Source organism: Salminus brasiliensis, chromosome 8, assembly GCF_030463535.1.
Source record: "Salminus brasiliensis chromosome 8, fSalBra1.hap2, whole genome shotgun sequence".
NCBI lineage: Eukaryota > Metazoa > Chordata > Actinopteri > Characiformes > Bryconidae > Salminus > Salminus brasiliensis.
Window position 1 is genome coordinate 10,211,098 of NC_132885.1, and position 15,492 is coordinate 10,226,589.

At 38.0% G+C, this 15,492-nt stretch overlaps 2 protein-coding genes across 2 annotated transcripts; one reads left to right on the top strand and one right to left on the bottom strand.

Moving 5' to 3' along the window:
• Positions 1–1,123: 1,123 nt before the first annotated feature.
• Positions 1,124–4,366, bottom strand: tmem169b (transmembrane protein 169b). The gene is made up of 3 exons (XM_072685038.1): positions 4,260–4,366; positions 3,063–3,432; positions 1,124–2,392 (listed from the first exon to the last, which is right to left on the bottom strand). Exons 2-3 carry the CDS (start codon positions 3,325–3,327, stop codon positions 1,761–1,763), a joined length of 897 nt encoding a protein of 298 aa, XP_072541139.1. The 5' UTR covers positions 3,328–3,432; positions 4,260–4,366; the 3' UTR covers positions 1,124–1,760.
• Positions 4,367–5,395: 1,029 nt separating this feature from the next.
• LOC140561231 (uncharacterized) lies at positions 5,396–15,213 on the top strand. Its single transcript, XM_072686294.1, has 11 exons — positions 5,396–5,447; positions 10,577–10,633; positions 10,776–10,902; positions 11,014–11,103; positions 11,220–11,407; positions 12,513–12,650; positions 12,798–12,847; positions 13,519–13,700; positions 14,245–14,383; positions 14,949–14,973; positions 15,059–15,213. Exons 1-11 carry the CDS (start codon positions 5,396–5,398, stop codon positions 15,211–15,213), a joined length of 1,203 nt encoding a protein of 400 aa, XP_072542395.1.
• Positions 15,214–15,492: the final 279 nt, after the last annotated feature.

Genomic DNA, 15,492 nt, shown 5'->3' on the forward strand with positions numbered 1-15,492 from the left:
CCTCAACAAGAGGAGGCGAGCTTCAGCTCTTTGCTGATGTTTATTGAAAGTCTTATTGTTAGAATGATCTAAATGGTACTATAAAACGTATTGTATTAAGTCATTTGTATTACACACCCCATGCATTAACACTGTTCATATTCCCTAAAGCTATTGGTTGGTCAGTTAAGCAGAGGTCTGAGTATTTGTTGGCTCCTTTTCTTGGATATTCAAGACTTTAAATTTATGCTGCCCTGTATTTGTTGATACTTTTTTTTTTTACATCAGTACTTACACCTGCATCTGTTCCATGCTGGTCTAAATTGGTCTATATGATGGTGTGGTGCTGGTTGACCAGCATACCAGTGTACACGTGCTGTTTTTTGCTGATGACCAGTTACTTCGGTTCATGTTTTTGTAGAGTAAGAGCAGAGTAAGCTTGTAAGCAGAATGTACATGTTATTTTAAAGGGATTATTATAACATTATCCTTATAACAATTGAAGTGTTTACTTCATGTACCTGGTCATATAAAGCATAATATAACGTATAATTTTAGTTAAAATACCTAATTCTTACTTTCCTGTCATCTTCCAACAAAATGCAACATATAAACCAACAAAATATCATACTAAGAAGTCAATAATATTAATAATAACTTTACCCCGCCCACCGCCATCTAGACCAATTATCAGAGGAAAATACTCAGCTAGTCCAGAAATCCCTTCCTGAAATGGCATTTACTCTTTAAACATTTCACAGCATGGATGGAAAATGGGTTATTGTAAATTATTCTTTTGAAAATCAAAAATTAAGCTATATGTCACATGTAAATGCTGTTATATGAAATATAAGAGGGTATTTATTTTTACTCTCATACTTAAGACTCATCTGAATGCAAACAAATAATTAGGTTTGTAGAGGCCAGCTCGACTTCGTTCTACTTTTACCGAAAAGAATGATCATAAGTCATTTCTCCTCCACTATTTAAATCCCAAACATGGATTATTACACATACACGCATTACTAAACATGGTATAATACCATGCAAAACTAAATGTGAATTGCATATGTTCATGTCAGGAGTGTTATTTTAAAATGGTTATTTTTGTAAGTATATAGTGTCACAACCTTCAAAACAAATCTGTGCAAAAACAACATTTTAATCATATTCTGAAAATACATAATCACCAATTAATACAAAAACAAGTAGTGTACTATAATTTTCACAAAGCTCCTCACCAAAAAACTATTTTCTTTTTGACATCAGAACTGATACATGATATGTGGCCTTTGCTTTTAGGGATTATCAAAAGCCTTTTCCTCATATTTTAGCCAGCATGGGCTTTGATAGGGAAAAGCATTTCCTGGCAACAACTGTGAATAATCCAGACATGCAATTCATAAAAATAAATAAATAAAGAGAAATAAATAGCATAAATACATGGATAAAAAGTATATATACATGATAGAAGAAAAAACAAAAACACAAGTGGCAGTGAAAGAAAACAATGTTCTATTCAAATCAAATTACAGAGAAAGAAGGCGTTGGATAAGTGTTTTAGGAAGCTAGTGGCTAAAAGCTAAAAATAACACCAAACAATGACGCTCACAAAGACCATTCTCTCACTGACAGACCGGTGATTGTGGGGTATATGGCTACGTATTCTTAAAAGGTCATAAAAATAAATAAGACGACCCATATAAACTAACTCTAAACACCACCAGGACTAACTAGTTGGTCTTATCTACCAGCACAAATCTATTCAGGGACACAGGCTTTCACACAGAGGACGTTTGCACACACTCTCCTAGTCCTTTTCCCTGCAGGCTCCCAGAGATGGTGTCCGAGTCGAGAAGTTCTACAATGCTGTATGGAGAGCAGTCCTCCAGCCCCAGCTTCCCACAGGCCCAGCCGCAGAAACCCTTCTCCAAGTCCTTCACCGATAGCCACCACTCACTAAACGCCCAGGACACCTGCACCACAGCTGAATACAACCCCAGAGACAAAGACACTGCCATGATGAGCATGGGGTAGAAGATGATGAGAAACGGGCAAATGGTGATTTTGTGCCAAAACGTCCTCTCCTCGTTGTACACCAGGAACACGTTGTACCAGGTGAGTGTGCCGTAGTAAAACGAGGTAATGAAGGAGAGGAGGAAGACTATGGGAGCACAAGAGAGGCTCCACAGCACCACGTGAGGACCCTGACAAAACCCCAAACCACAGGAGCGCTTGGCTCCTTTCCCTGCTTCACATTCAGCGTCCAGGCGCTCTTTGGACTTGGCCATCTCACGCAACTCTTTCTCAGTTAGTGTTACATGAATGTCCACCATTTGGCCCTTTTTCTTCCCACGTGTGATTGTGCCCGTTAGCGTCACATAGCGGCTATCTGGAGGTAGGTTCCAGGCTCCTGGAAATAAATAGAAAGAGAAAAATGTACTGTATTTAGTGAACTCAGCTACCCAATATGGACAAAAGTATTGGGACACCTGCTCATTCATGGTATTAAAAAATAAATAAAGAAATATCCTGTTGGAGTAATTGTCTCTACTGTCCAGGGAAGGCTTTCTACTAGATTTAGGAGCATTGCTGTAAGGATTTGCCTGCATTTAGTGACAAGAGCGTTAGAAATGTCTGGATGTTAGATGATCACCAGTTCACCTCATCCCCACTTCCTCTCAAACGTATTGGATGGAGTGTCCTCATTTCAGAGAACACAGTTCCACTGCTCCACAGCTTAGTGCTGGGGGGCTTTATACCCCTCTAGCCCACATTTGGCATTAGGCATGGTGACAATAGGTTCATGTGTATCTGCTTCTATTCTATTTGCAAGACTAGACAAGCTTTAAGCGTGCATTTGCACATCTTTGGCAGCAATGGTTGCAACAGAAGGGGTTTTCACAAATATCAGTGCATAAAGTACATTTATAATCTGTATAAAGAGATGAAGGAGTCTGTGACTCTAAAAGGTTTTAAAACATGTCTGGTTTATTCATCACATAGCATTTCCCGGGATGAATTATTCAGAAGGAACAGCCTGCTGTACAGAAATAGACTCAAGTGACCGCACATGACATTACCTTCGCTCGTTGGGGTGGTGAGGAACTTGGCCCCTTCCTCCGAGCTCCTCTCGGTTCCTTCCACATCTCCTCCACGCTCCTCTCCATCTCCTCTCTCTGTGTCGGAGCGGTACACAATGATGGACTCTGGTCTTGGCTCTCTCTTCCTGCGCTTCCTCCGGGTGCTGGTTCCAGCATTTCCGTCCTCCACCGTGGCTTCTGAAGCATCTGACCGTATGGATGTTAGCTGAGGGCTTTCTCTCCCTGACTGCTCCACTTGCTCCATGCTCCACCCTTAGAAAAATTCCTCCTGTGCGTCAACAAGCCTCTGCAGGAGCTAAAGGAGAGCTAAGGGATGGATGGCTACTTGTGACTTCCATGCATGGTGGTCCTGTGAAGTTAACAGAAGACACATGATGGTGTGACAGACTGTGAGGACACATTGAAAGCACTATAGCTATCCCTACAACTCAATTATGTTTTTGTCGGAGATGGATGGATTAGCTGGTCTACCATCATGAACAACCTGACCAAGTTAGTCTAAGCTGGTTGACCAGCATACTAATCCTGACCACACTGACCACACCAGTATAGGGCAACTTTTTGCCACCATCAAGAACCAGCTTAGACCACCTGAAACCACACCAAGCAAAAGCTGGTCTTTTTCAGCAGGGATATTTGACATCACATGGTGCCATTCAAGTGCATCAGTAAATTAGGCCCAACTGAGGGTCCATAAAGTTTCTGGACCCTTATTTCTTGTTCTGCTTGAGGCAACTTTCCAGAAAATAATGCTAAACGATATGTTTTTCAACTAGTTATAACTTCTGCAGGCAAACCCTAGTCCACTATATGGAAGTTTTTGTTTGACGACACCCTTTCCGTTAGATGGGGCTAAGTCAGCAATAAAGACCCATTGTAACAAAGGCAAGTGGGCTACAGCCAAATCGACACACGACCTGCAGCTTAGATCCAACTTCACAGTAAAAAAAAATATTAATTATTGTTCTCAAGCCTGCATATCCAATAATATGCTACAGTCCAATATGTTTCATGCATTTAGAGATTTTAGAAAACTGTAGCCCTGATAGCTAGGGGTCTGTTTTCCCAGCTGATCCTCTCCGGTTAATCACACCCCACCACCTATCTAAACAACACCGCGCACAAAAGCACCAAACATTGAGCCGAACCAAAATATAAACAACTAAACAGTCTTACCTGCACACAGACGAGCGGATGCCTTCAGTGGAAACACCCAAAAGCCTTTATCTACTGCATTTACATCGACTGACGCCTGTCCCAAACACAGCCGCCATGCAGATGCGCCTCTGTTCCAGATCAGATTTAACCCCGCCCACTCGTTCTCCAACCGCTGTCCTGTCCAATAGGATTCCGTTATTCCCCGCCCACTGAGTCTCTAAGCTCTATCCTGTCCAATAAGATCCAACGTAGCCACGCCTACTTATATTATAAACTCTGTCAGGTCCAATAAAATCAGATTGTAACCCAACCCAGTGTAAAAGCCTCTCACAAATAATCAATAAAAAAATATCTGATTATTAAAATTTGACGTATTTTAATAAAACACGTACAAGCGTGGGTCCGTTGTTGTGTTCTCAATAGCTCACTTTTCCCTCGCTCCCTACGCCCTAATTGTTCTAAATAGGGCGTAGGGAGCGAGTGAAAAGTGAGCTACTGAGAACAATTCATGCACTATGTAGGGGATTGTTTAGAGAAACCGAGCCAGGATATATAGCTACCTGTGTTTATTATGCATACGAGACGGTGAACTATTTAGAGAGCTGTTTTCTCTGATTAATGGGACACCAAATTTAAGTGCCGTGTAGTGCACTATTTCTTTAGCCACTCTAGGGAGTGATTCGGAACACAGCCATAACCAGGCGCTTGGTTGGTTGTTCGACCAAAAGACAACTGAAATCCGAAAACGCCAACAAAAATAACATAGTTTTTCTTTCCAGAGTCAAAATAGTGAATTTAATGACATAGAAAAAAGATTAAAACGTCTAATTTTGGAGAATAACACTAAGGCTAATCACTGCCGTTTAACGGTTGGCCGGAAAACCCCGCTAGCTAGTTCCGTCCCGTTGTCTGGATTAGCCTGATCAGATAATCCAGTCTTTCAGGATCAATATTAAATTATTATGAAGTTAAAGTAGCTAAATGTTATTTCTCACTGGTTGACTTTAACTAATGAGTTAAAAGGAAAGGGTTAAGTTCACTGAATAAAAACCTGACGTTAGCTAGCTAGCTACCTCGTTTTTCTAGCTAGCCTGTGCTAGTTTTGGGGACCAGCGGGGGCTCCCCCTCCTCAGGACAGAGCTAGATGAGCTGTAATGGCTGAACAGACGGGGTTAACAAGTCTGGACAATCTCCTGTTGCAGTTAGGTGAGCCTCTGTTCTCTTACACACTGAGATAATGAGGGTCTCCATATTCTGTTTCTCCCACGTAACCGTTACTCTGTATTACACAGATACAGTTTATTAAAGTATAGAGGTAGAAATATAATATTTAGAGACGGTCCCTTAGTTTAATAAACCAGTCCCTCAGTTTAATAAACCAGTCCCCCAGTTTAATAAACCGTCCCCCAGTTTAATAAACCGTCCCCCAGTTTAATAAACCAGTCCTTCAGTTTAATAAACCAGTCCCCCAGTTTAATAAACCAGTCCCCCAGTTTAATAAACCAGTCCCTCAGTTTAATAAACCAGTCCCCCAGTTTAATAAACCAGTCCCCCAGTTTAATAAACCAGTACCTCAGTTTAATAAACCAGTCCCTTAGTTTAATAAACCAGTCCCCCAGTTTAATAAACCGTTCCCCAGTTTAATAAACCGTTCCCCCAGTTTAATAAACCAGTCCCCCAGTTTAATAAACCGTTCCCCCAGTTTAATAAACCAGTCCCTCAGTTTAATAAACCAGTCCCCCAGTTTAATAAACCAGTCCCCCAGTTTAATAAACCGTTCCCTCAGTTTAATAAACCAGTCCCTCAGTTTAATAAACCAGTCCCCCAGTTTAATAAACCAGTCCCCCAGTTTAATAAACCAGTCCCCCAGTTTAATAAACCAGTCCCTTAGTTTAATAAACCAGTCCCCCAGTTTAATAAACCGTTCCCTTAGTTTAATAAACCAGTCCCCCAGTTTAATAAACCGTTCCCTCAGTTTAATAAACCAGTCCCTTAGTTTAATAAACCAGTCCCCCAGTTTAATAAACCAGTCCCTTAGTTTAATAAACCAGTCCCCCAGTTTAATAAACCGTTCCCTCAGTTTAATAAACCAGTCCCTTAGTTTAATAAACCAGTCCCCCAGTTTAATAAACCAGTCCCTTAGTTTAATAAACCAGTCCCCCAGTTTAATAAACCGTTCCCTCAGTTTAATAAACCGTTCCCTCAGTTTAATAAACCAGTCCCTTAGTTTAATAAACCAGTCCCCCAGTTTAATAAACCGTTCCCTCAGTTTAATAAACCAGTCCCTTAGTTTAATAAACCAGTCCCTCAGTTTAATAAACCAGTCCCCCAGTTTAATAAACCGTTCCCCCAGTTTAATAAACCAGTCCCTCAGTTTAATAAACCGTTCCCTCAGTTTAATAAACCAGTCCCCCAGTTTAATAAACCGTTCACTCAGTTTAATAAACCAGTCCCTCAGTTTAATAAACCAGTCCCCCAGTTTAATAAACCGTTCACTCAGTTTAATAAACCGTTCCTTCAGTTTAATTAACCGTTCCCTCAGTTTAATAAACCGTTCCCCCAGTTTAATAAACCAGTCCCTCAGTTTAATAAACCGTTCCTTCAGTTTAATAAACCGTTCCCCCAGTTTAATAAACCGTTCCCTCAGTTTAATAAACCGTTCACTCAGTTTAATAAACCGTTCCTTCAGTTTAATAAACCGTTCCTTCAGTTTAATAAACCGTTCCCTCAGTTTAATAAACCGTTCACTCAGTTTAATAAACCAGTCCCTCAGTTTAATAAACCGTTCCCCCAGTTTAATAAACCGTTCCTTCAGTTTAATAAACCGTTCCCCCAGTTTAATAAACCAGTCCCCCAGTTTAATAAACCGTTCCTTCAGTTTAATAAACCGTTCCCCCAGTTTAATAAACCGTTCCCTCAGTTTAATAAACCGTTCCTTCAGTTTAATAAACCGTTCCTTCAGTTTAATAAACCGTTCCCCCAGTTTAATAAACCAGTCCCCCAGTTTAATAAACCGTTCCTTCAGTTTAATAAACCGTTCCCCCAGTTTAATAAACCGTTCCCTCAGTTTAATAAACCGTTCCCCCAGTTTAATAAACCGTTCCTTCAGTTTAATAAACCGTTCCCCCAGTTTAATAAACCAGTCCCCCAGTTTAATAAACCGTTCCCTCAGTTTAATAAACCGTTCACTCAGTTTAATAAACCGTTCCCTCAGTTTAATAAACCGTTCCTTCAGTTTAATAAACCGTTCCCTCAGTTTAATAAACCGTTCCTTCAGTTTAATAAACCGTTCACTCAGTTTAATAAACCGTTCCTTCAGTTTAATAAACCGTTCCCCCAGTTTAATAAACCGTTCCCCCAGTTTAATAAACCATTCACTCAGTTTAATAAACCGTTCACTCAGTTTAATAAACCGTTCCCCCAGTTTAATAAACCGTTCACTCAGTTTAATAAACCGTTCACTCAGTTTAATAAACCGTTCCCCCAGTTTAATAAACCGTTCACTCAGTTTAATAAACCGTTCACTCAGTTTAATAAACCGTTCCCCCAGTTTAATAAACCGTTCACTCAGTTTAATAAACCGTTCACTCAGTTTAATAAACCGTTCCTTCAGTTTAATAAACCGTTCACTCAGTTTAATAAACCGTTCCTTCAGTTTAATAAACCAGTCCCCCAGTTTAATAAACCGTTCACTCAGTTTAATAAACCGTTCACTCAGTTTAATAAACCGTTCCTTCAGTTTAATAAACCGTTCCTTCAGTTTAATAAACCGTTCCCCCAGTTTAATAAACCGTTCCTTCAGTTTAATAAACCAGTCCCCCAGTTTAATAAACCGTTCACTCAGTTTAATAAACCGTTCACTCAGTTTAATAAACCGTTCACTCAGTTTAATAAACCGTTCACTCAGTTTAATAAACCGTTCCTTCAGTTTAATAAACCGTTCCCTCAGTTTAATAAACCGTTCCTTCAGTTTAATAAACCGTTCCTTCAGTTTAATAAACCGTTCACTCAGTTTAATAAACCGTTCCTTCAGTTTAATAAACCGTTCCTTCAGTTTAATAAACCGTTCCCTCAGTTTAATAAACCGTTCACTCAGTTTAATAAACCAGTCCCTCAGTTTAATAAACCAGTCCCTCAGTTTAATAAACCGTTTCTTCAGTTTAATAAACCTTCCCTCAGTTTAATAAACCGTTCCCTCAGTTTAATAAACCGTTCCCCCAGTTTAATAAACCAGTCCCCCAGTTTAATAAACCGTTCCCTCAGTTTAATAAACCGTTCCCTCAGTTTAATAAACCGTTTCTTCAGTTTAATAAACCTTCCCTCAGTTTAATAAACCGTTCCCTCAGTTTAATAAACCGTTCCCCAGTTTAATAAACCGTTCCCCCAGTTTAATAAACCAGTCCCTCAGTTTAATAAACCAGTCCCTCAGTTTAATAAACCATTCACTCAGTTTAATAAACCAGTCCCTCAGTTTAATAAACCAGTCCCTCAGTTTAATAAACCGTTCCTTCAGTTTAATAAACCGTTCCCCCAGTTTAATAAACCATTCACTTAGTTTAATAAACCGTTCACTCAGTTTAATAAACCGTTCACTCAGTTTAATAAACCGTTCCTTCAGTTTAATAAACCGTTCACTCAGTTTAATAAACCGTTCCCCCAGTTTAATAAACCGTTCACTCAGTTTAATAAACCGTTCCTTCAGTTTAATAAACCGTTCACTCAGTTTAATAAACCGTTCCCTCAGTTTAATAAACTGTTCCTTCAGTTTAATAAACCGTTCCTTCAGTTTAATAAACCGTTCACTCAGTTTAATAAACCGTTCCTTCAGTTTAATAAACCGTTCCTTCAGTTTAATAAACCGTTCCCTCAGTTTAATAAACCGTTCACTCAGTTTAATAAACCAGTCCCTCAGTTTAATAAACCAGTCCCTCAGTTTAATAAACCGTTCCCTCAGTTTAATAAACCGTTTCTTCAGTTTAATAAACCTTCCCTCAGTTTAATAAACCGTTCCCTCAGTTTAATAAACCGTTCCCCAGTTTAATAAACCGTTCCCCCAGTTTAATAAACCGTTCCTTCAGTTTAATAAACCGTTCACTCAGTTTAATAAACCGTTCCTTCAGTTTAATAAACCGTTCCCCAGTTTAATAAACCGTTCCCCCAGTTTAATAAACCGTTCCTTCAGTTTAATAAACCGTTCCTTCAGTTTAATAAACCGTTCCCCAGTTTAATAAACCGTTCCCTCAGTTTAATAAACCGTTCCCCAGTTTAATAAACCGTTCCCCCAGTTTAATAAACCGTTCCTTCAGTTTAATAAACCGTTCACTCAGTTTAATAAACCGTTCCCTCAGTTTAATAAACCGTTCCTTCAGTTTAATAAACCGTTCCTTCAGTTTAATAAACCGTTCACTCAGTTTAATAAACCGTTCCTTCAGTTTAATAAACCGTTCCTTCAGTTTAATAAACCGTTCCCTCAGTTTAATAAACCGTTCACTCAGTTTAATAAACCAGTCCCTCAGTTTAATAAACCGTTCCCTCAGTTTAATAAACCGTTCCCCCAGTTTAATAAACCAGTCCCCCAGTTTAATAAACCGTTCCCTCAGTTTAATAAACCGTTCCCTCAGTTTAATAAACCGTTTCTTCAGTTTAATAAACCTTCCCTCAGTTTAATAAACCGTTCCCTCAGTTTAATAAACCGTTCCCCAGTTTAATAAACCGTTCCCCCAGTTTAATAAACCAGTCCCTCAGTTTAATAAACCAGTCCCTCAGTTTAATAAACCATTCACTCAGTTTAATAAACCGTTCACTCAGTTTAATAAACCGTTCCTTCAGTTTAATAAACCGTTCCCCCAGTTTAATAAACCGTTCCCTCAGTTTAATAAACCGTTCACCCAGTTTAATAAACCGTTCCCTCAGTTTAATAAATTGTTTTGTCAATTTATTATATTGTTCCCTCAGTTTAACTAAAGTGTCCCCACCAAATTGAGGGAATATATTAAATTGAGCAAACAAATGATTAAATTGAGGGAACTAATTATTAAATTCAGGGAACAATTTATCAAATTGAGGGAACAAATCATTTAATTAAAACGATATATAAAATTGAGGGAACAATTTATTCAGTTGAGGGAACAATATATTAAATTCAGGGTAGATGTATTCAGTTGAGGGAACAAATTATTAAATTGAGGGAACGATTTATTAAATGGAGGAATCGGATAGTTAAATAGAGGGCCCAGTTTATTAAATTGAGGGAGCGGTTTATGTCTCTAAAAATTATTTTTCTATGCTGATCATTTTGGGGCTCAGTATAACCCTTCCCTTTATTTATTTATCAGTTCTAAGGACTCGAGAATTATCCCAGAAGAAGGAGGAGTTGAAACAGCAAATTGAAAGTGAGTAATATAGGCCTGGTGTTCTGATACATTTGCTGTTTTAGCTTATGAAAAAGAAACCAAGTGATACAATAACTAGCAAGACAAACAATTACTCCTCTGTTTTCATTAAGCCCAGTCAAGTGAATTTAAAACTATACAGTGTATAGGTCCAGCATACAAGACAGGACGAAGTACATCGATGAAACTCGGAAGAGTATCAAGAAACTAGAGGAAGAAATCTTGCAGAAACAGAAAACTGTGGAGTGTTTTAAAGAAAATGTGAAGAGGCAAGATTAAAGCCTAACAGCATTTAATTTTCTTCATTTAATTTAACCTCAGAGCCTGCACTTGACCAGCTAACATTTTATTAACAAAAATGTCCCCTTTTTGCTTCCTAGTCTTCGTGGAACGAATAACCTTCTTCTTCAGTATGAAAAGACACTGGAAACGGAGCTAGAAAGGAGGCAGGAGAGCTGTAATCGGGACATGTAAGAACATTTAATTGGGAAATCCGTCCATTATGTTCTGGTTCAGCTTCTGAACTGTATGTGACGGTACCAAGAGCTGTGCAGGTCAACACAGTCATGCTTTGAATTTTCTGTAGGAAGGTGTTCCAGGAGAGAATTGATAACTACAGGAACATATTTCAGCAGTACAAAGAGGAATATTCCCAGAATCCCCTGGCTAAAAAACTCCTAAACATTCAGGCGAAGAACGAAGAACTGGAGAAAAGCATTCAAGCTAAAGAGGAGGAAATCATTGCAAAAGAGAAAGAGCTAAAAGATCTACGAGGTGACAAGTTCCCTTTGACATTCAGGTGCCACTACTCCGATTAGTCATAACATAAAAAAATAAAAATAAATAAATAAATAAATAAATAAATAATAAAAAATAATATATATATATATATATATATATATATATATATATATATATATATATATATATATATATTAATAATCTTCATCTACAGTGGCATCTGTCAAGGGGTTGGATATATTAAGCAGCAAGATAACAGTCAGTTTTGTGAAGGTAATGATGTATAAAATGATGAATAAAAATCTCTCACTTTCACAAGGGCCAAACTGTGGTGGCTAGACGATTGTCTCAGAACATCTTCAAAACGTCAGGCCAGGCAGGTCTTGTGGGGATTGTCTAGTGTGCAGTGGTCAGTACTTACCAAAAGTGGTCCAAGTAAGGACCACTGGTGGACCGGCAACAGGGTTATGGGCACCTTAGGCTCATTGATGCCCGTGGTGGACCCACTTCAGAGCTTACAGGATCTGCTGCTTACATCTTTTAGAGTTTCTGCCTGAAATTTCCAAATCTATTGTAGCGGCACAAAGGGGACCTAATTATTATTATGGTGCTAATTGTATGGCTGATCGGTGTAATTAACCTGAATTTGTCCAGTTCTACAATCTGCTTGTCAGCTATTTATTTATTTAATTAATTTTTTTTTTTTTTTTTTTTTTTTTTACAGAGGATCGAGGCACAGGTGACAGGTAGTGTAGGTTTATCATGCAGTTTGTATTTTGTCATTCCTATACAGTTAGAAGTTTCCTGCAGGTATGAATGTTTCCACAGTGGTGAAAATCCTGCTGAGTCACAAGATGCAGCATTGCCATCTGAGAGTAGCTTTCAGCCTCAGGCTGTTACATCCATACATGATGACTGTCAGCCACAGGTAACGGGATTGTGCCCTTTTCAGAAGTACTTTGTTCAGAAGTATCTTTGTTATTGCAGTTTAAAGATGTAGTTGCTGTGAGTGGTAGTACTGTGCCCATCCAGCATCCATTCTAGTAGTATGTGCCTTAATTTGACTGTGTATGAATTTAAATATATAAGAATATTTAAATTGTTTATTTGACTTCCACTTATAATGTCTAGGGTACAGAAACAGAGCAAGAAGCTGAAATGGAAGAAAAGGCTGTGGAGCACAACCAGGACCGAGCAGATGGCTGTGATGAGTATAATGCATCTCAAGTGGGCACACTTGGCAGCACCGTTTGGACAAAGCCATATTTAAGTTGTGGTATTCATAACATATTTACACTGATGCTTACTGTATCACACGGACACTGCCCTTATTATAAAACATAAGCTTAATAATCTGCACTTACTACATTCATACTTTAAGAGTTTTCATAGTTCTGCCAGTAACAATGTTTTTATCCTTCAGAACAAATTGAAGATGCAGAGCAGAAACAGCAACAGAAAGCAACTGACGTGGTATTGTTGAAGTTATTATTATTTTTTCTTCATAGGCTGATTACATCACCCTCTTGGTTCAAACAAAGCCAGGCCAATTTGAGTACTTCAGCAAGACTTTTGAAGAAAAACAGTGGCACTAATATTGCATATTGTCAGTGCCATGCAAAATCTCCATTTATATCTCAATTTCTGCTGCTTTTCAGTAGTTTTTCTTTACATTGTATTCAAATTTAATTATAAATGGACCAATAAAAATGTTCCAAAATTACATTTTTAACATTGACTTCAATGAACAGTTATTTTTTCCTTCTTCTGTAATGTTCCCATTTTGGAGATACAGGGTTTTGTGTAAGAGTGACCACATGCTCATTTTAACCTGCTCAGAGCTAATAAGAAGGATGGCATTTTGCTTATTCATGAATGAGGCTTTAATATTTTATTACTGTCAGGCAAAACAAATCCTTTATATGTAATTTGACAACTCCTGTTAGCTTTTGCGTTGTGTTAAAATGGACAGACCAATTGAAACAGTCAAAAATGACCTAGGAAACATCCATTACAGTTATTTTTAAAGGTGACATTACTGGAGATACAAGATTGTGTTCTGAAAGTGACATACACTAGTGAATATATACTGTATCAAGTGTTATTAATTGCAACAGTTCTTTTGTAATGAAAATTGTAAGCAGGGCAGCAATATGAATACCTCCTATGGGCCTGATATCATGGAAGAAATGATGAAGGGGATGGAGGTTGAAGACCAGCAGGAAGGTGAAGGAACTGCTAATGAGGAGAGCACTAATGACGGAGCAGCCCCATCATCTCCTGTCAGAATGACGGCAATGCTAAACACCCCAACATTCTCTCTGAAGTATGGCATATAGATTCTAGGCTTGCATTAATACAGAATGTCAGAAAAATTACTGTAGACTGGATGCTGTAGACATACTGGCTGCAATTACTATGGAATAAGTTTGGACGTTGCAGATTTATTTTTAAAACAGATCTTCTGTAACTTACTTAAATTACGGAACCTCCCAGATAAACCTAATTCAGTTTGAACAGAGCTTAAGAGTAAAATCAGATCCAGAAAATAATGTTTCCACATTGGTCCAACTGTTCATGTGGTTATGAATGCTTGCAGTTTACCTGAAGAGGGATATTTACCCTTAAATATGAGATGTCAGTTTTTAAATAATTCAGTAGTTATTTAATAGTTAATAATTCACTTAAAATAATTTCATGATGAAATGAAATTTTAAATGTGCAAATCCACACTTTTGTTTCCAACTTCTAAACAAGAACACTCACATCTGATTTAGAGACTAGAGGCTAGATCGCTTATTCACTCATGTTATGCATTTATAAATGAAGTAATTTACTGTAATATTAAATGTCATGCTATCTTTGTGCAGTAGCAGTCCCAGTAATTCACCTAGCCACCAGCAGAGTTCAGAAGCATCAGCCTTCGTTTTCTCCCTGAACTCTGGTCCAAGTACACCAGGGTTTTCTGGATTCGGCTGCAACTTTGATGTGGGGTCAAATCAAAGCGAGGTCAGGCAAAACAAACAATAGTTAAAACAGAAATAGCAACTCATCACATTCTCCACAGTACTTTCACTGTAGGGAAATGTCACTGTATTTGTATTCATTTTTAGCATAATTTAACCACAAGTTTTGGTTCAGATTTAAACCATTCAGTGGTTTGTTGTAAAATGTGCTGTGCTACAGAAACCTAAAGAAATGGAATTCCATTTTTAATAGTGTATTAGTATCATAAGTTATGTTGTTGTAATTATGTAACTGTTTGTGTGTTGTTGTTTTTTAGGAGTCGCCTCTTAAATTTACAAGCTCTTATTTTAGCAGCAAGGTATTTATTTGACATTTTAAATATGAATGTATCAGAATTTTGTAATATATAGAGCGTGAAATAAATCTGTTCTGGTGCATTAATGCTGCATCATATTAAGCTTGTATTGTGAGCCATTATATTGTTGGCTCCTATTCACTAAGTTGAAAGCCTTTGAAAAGGTTCAGATATAGAATACTTGATATTTTCTAAAAAGTTTGAGTGGTTACTGATCTGTCTTACTGAATAATTCTATTTTGTTACATGTAGAAGTCCCCAGAAACAAAGTTACCAGGTGGGTTATGGCTTAAATCATTGCATTTGGCACATTTAGGATTTGAAACCTAAATATATGAGATTAACTTTATTTTCTCTCTCAGGTTTTCTGTTTGATGAGTTAGAGAGTCGTCCAGACGAGGAGTTTGCATTCTCTTTTTGTGCCAAGAGCCCTCAGCCCAGCTCCTCCAGCCAAGAGCCAGGCACTGGAGGGACTGGAGAGGTCTTCCCTTTCTCCTTCAGCTTCGGGAAGTTTTAATTCTGTAAGCAGATTCTAACGAGCACACTAACAAGCAAAAATGATACATATTAATTTATTTATATTTCTGAAGTGATGTTGTTTTTTTAATTTTAGTCATTGTTCAGGCTATGATTATTCTGTTTGATGTTCTGTTCAGCTACACAGACATTGCTGAGCAGGGGGACAGTTTCTTTCAGCTGATTGAACAGTGTTCCTGTTTGAAAAATGTCTCATTACTAAAGAGCAAACAATATTTTTAGATCAAATCTAAAGGTTAAAGGTTGTGTTTTTGTTCCT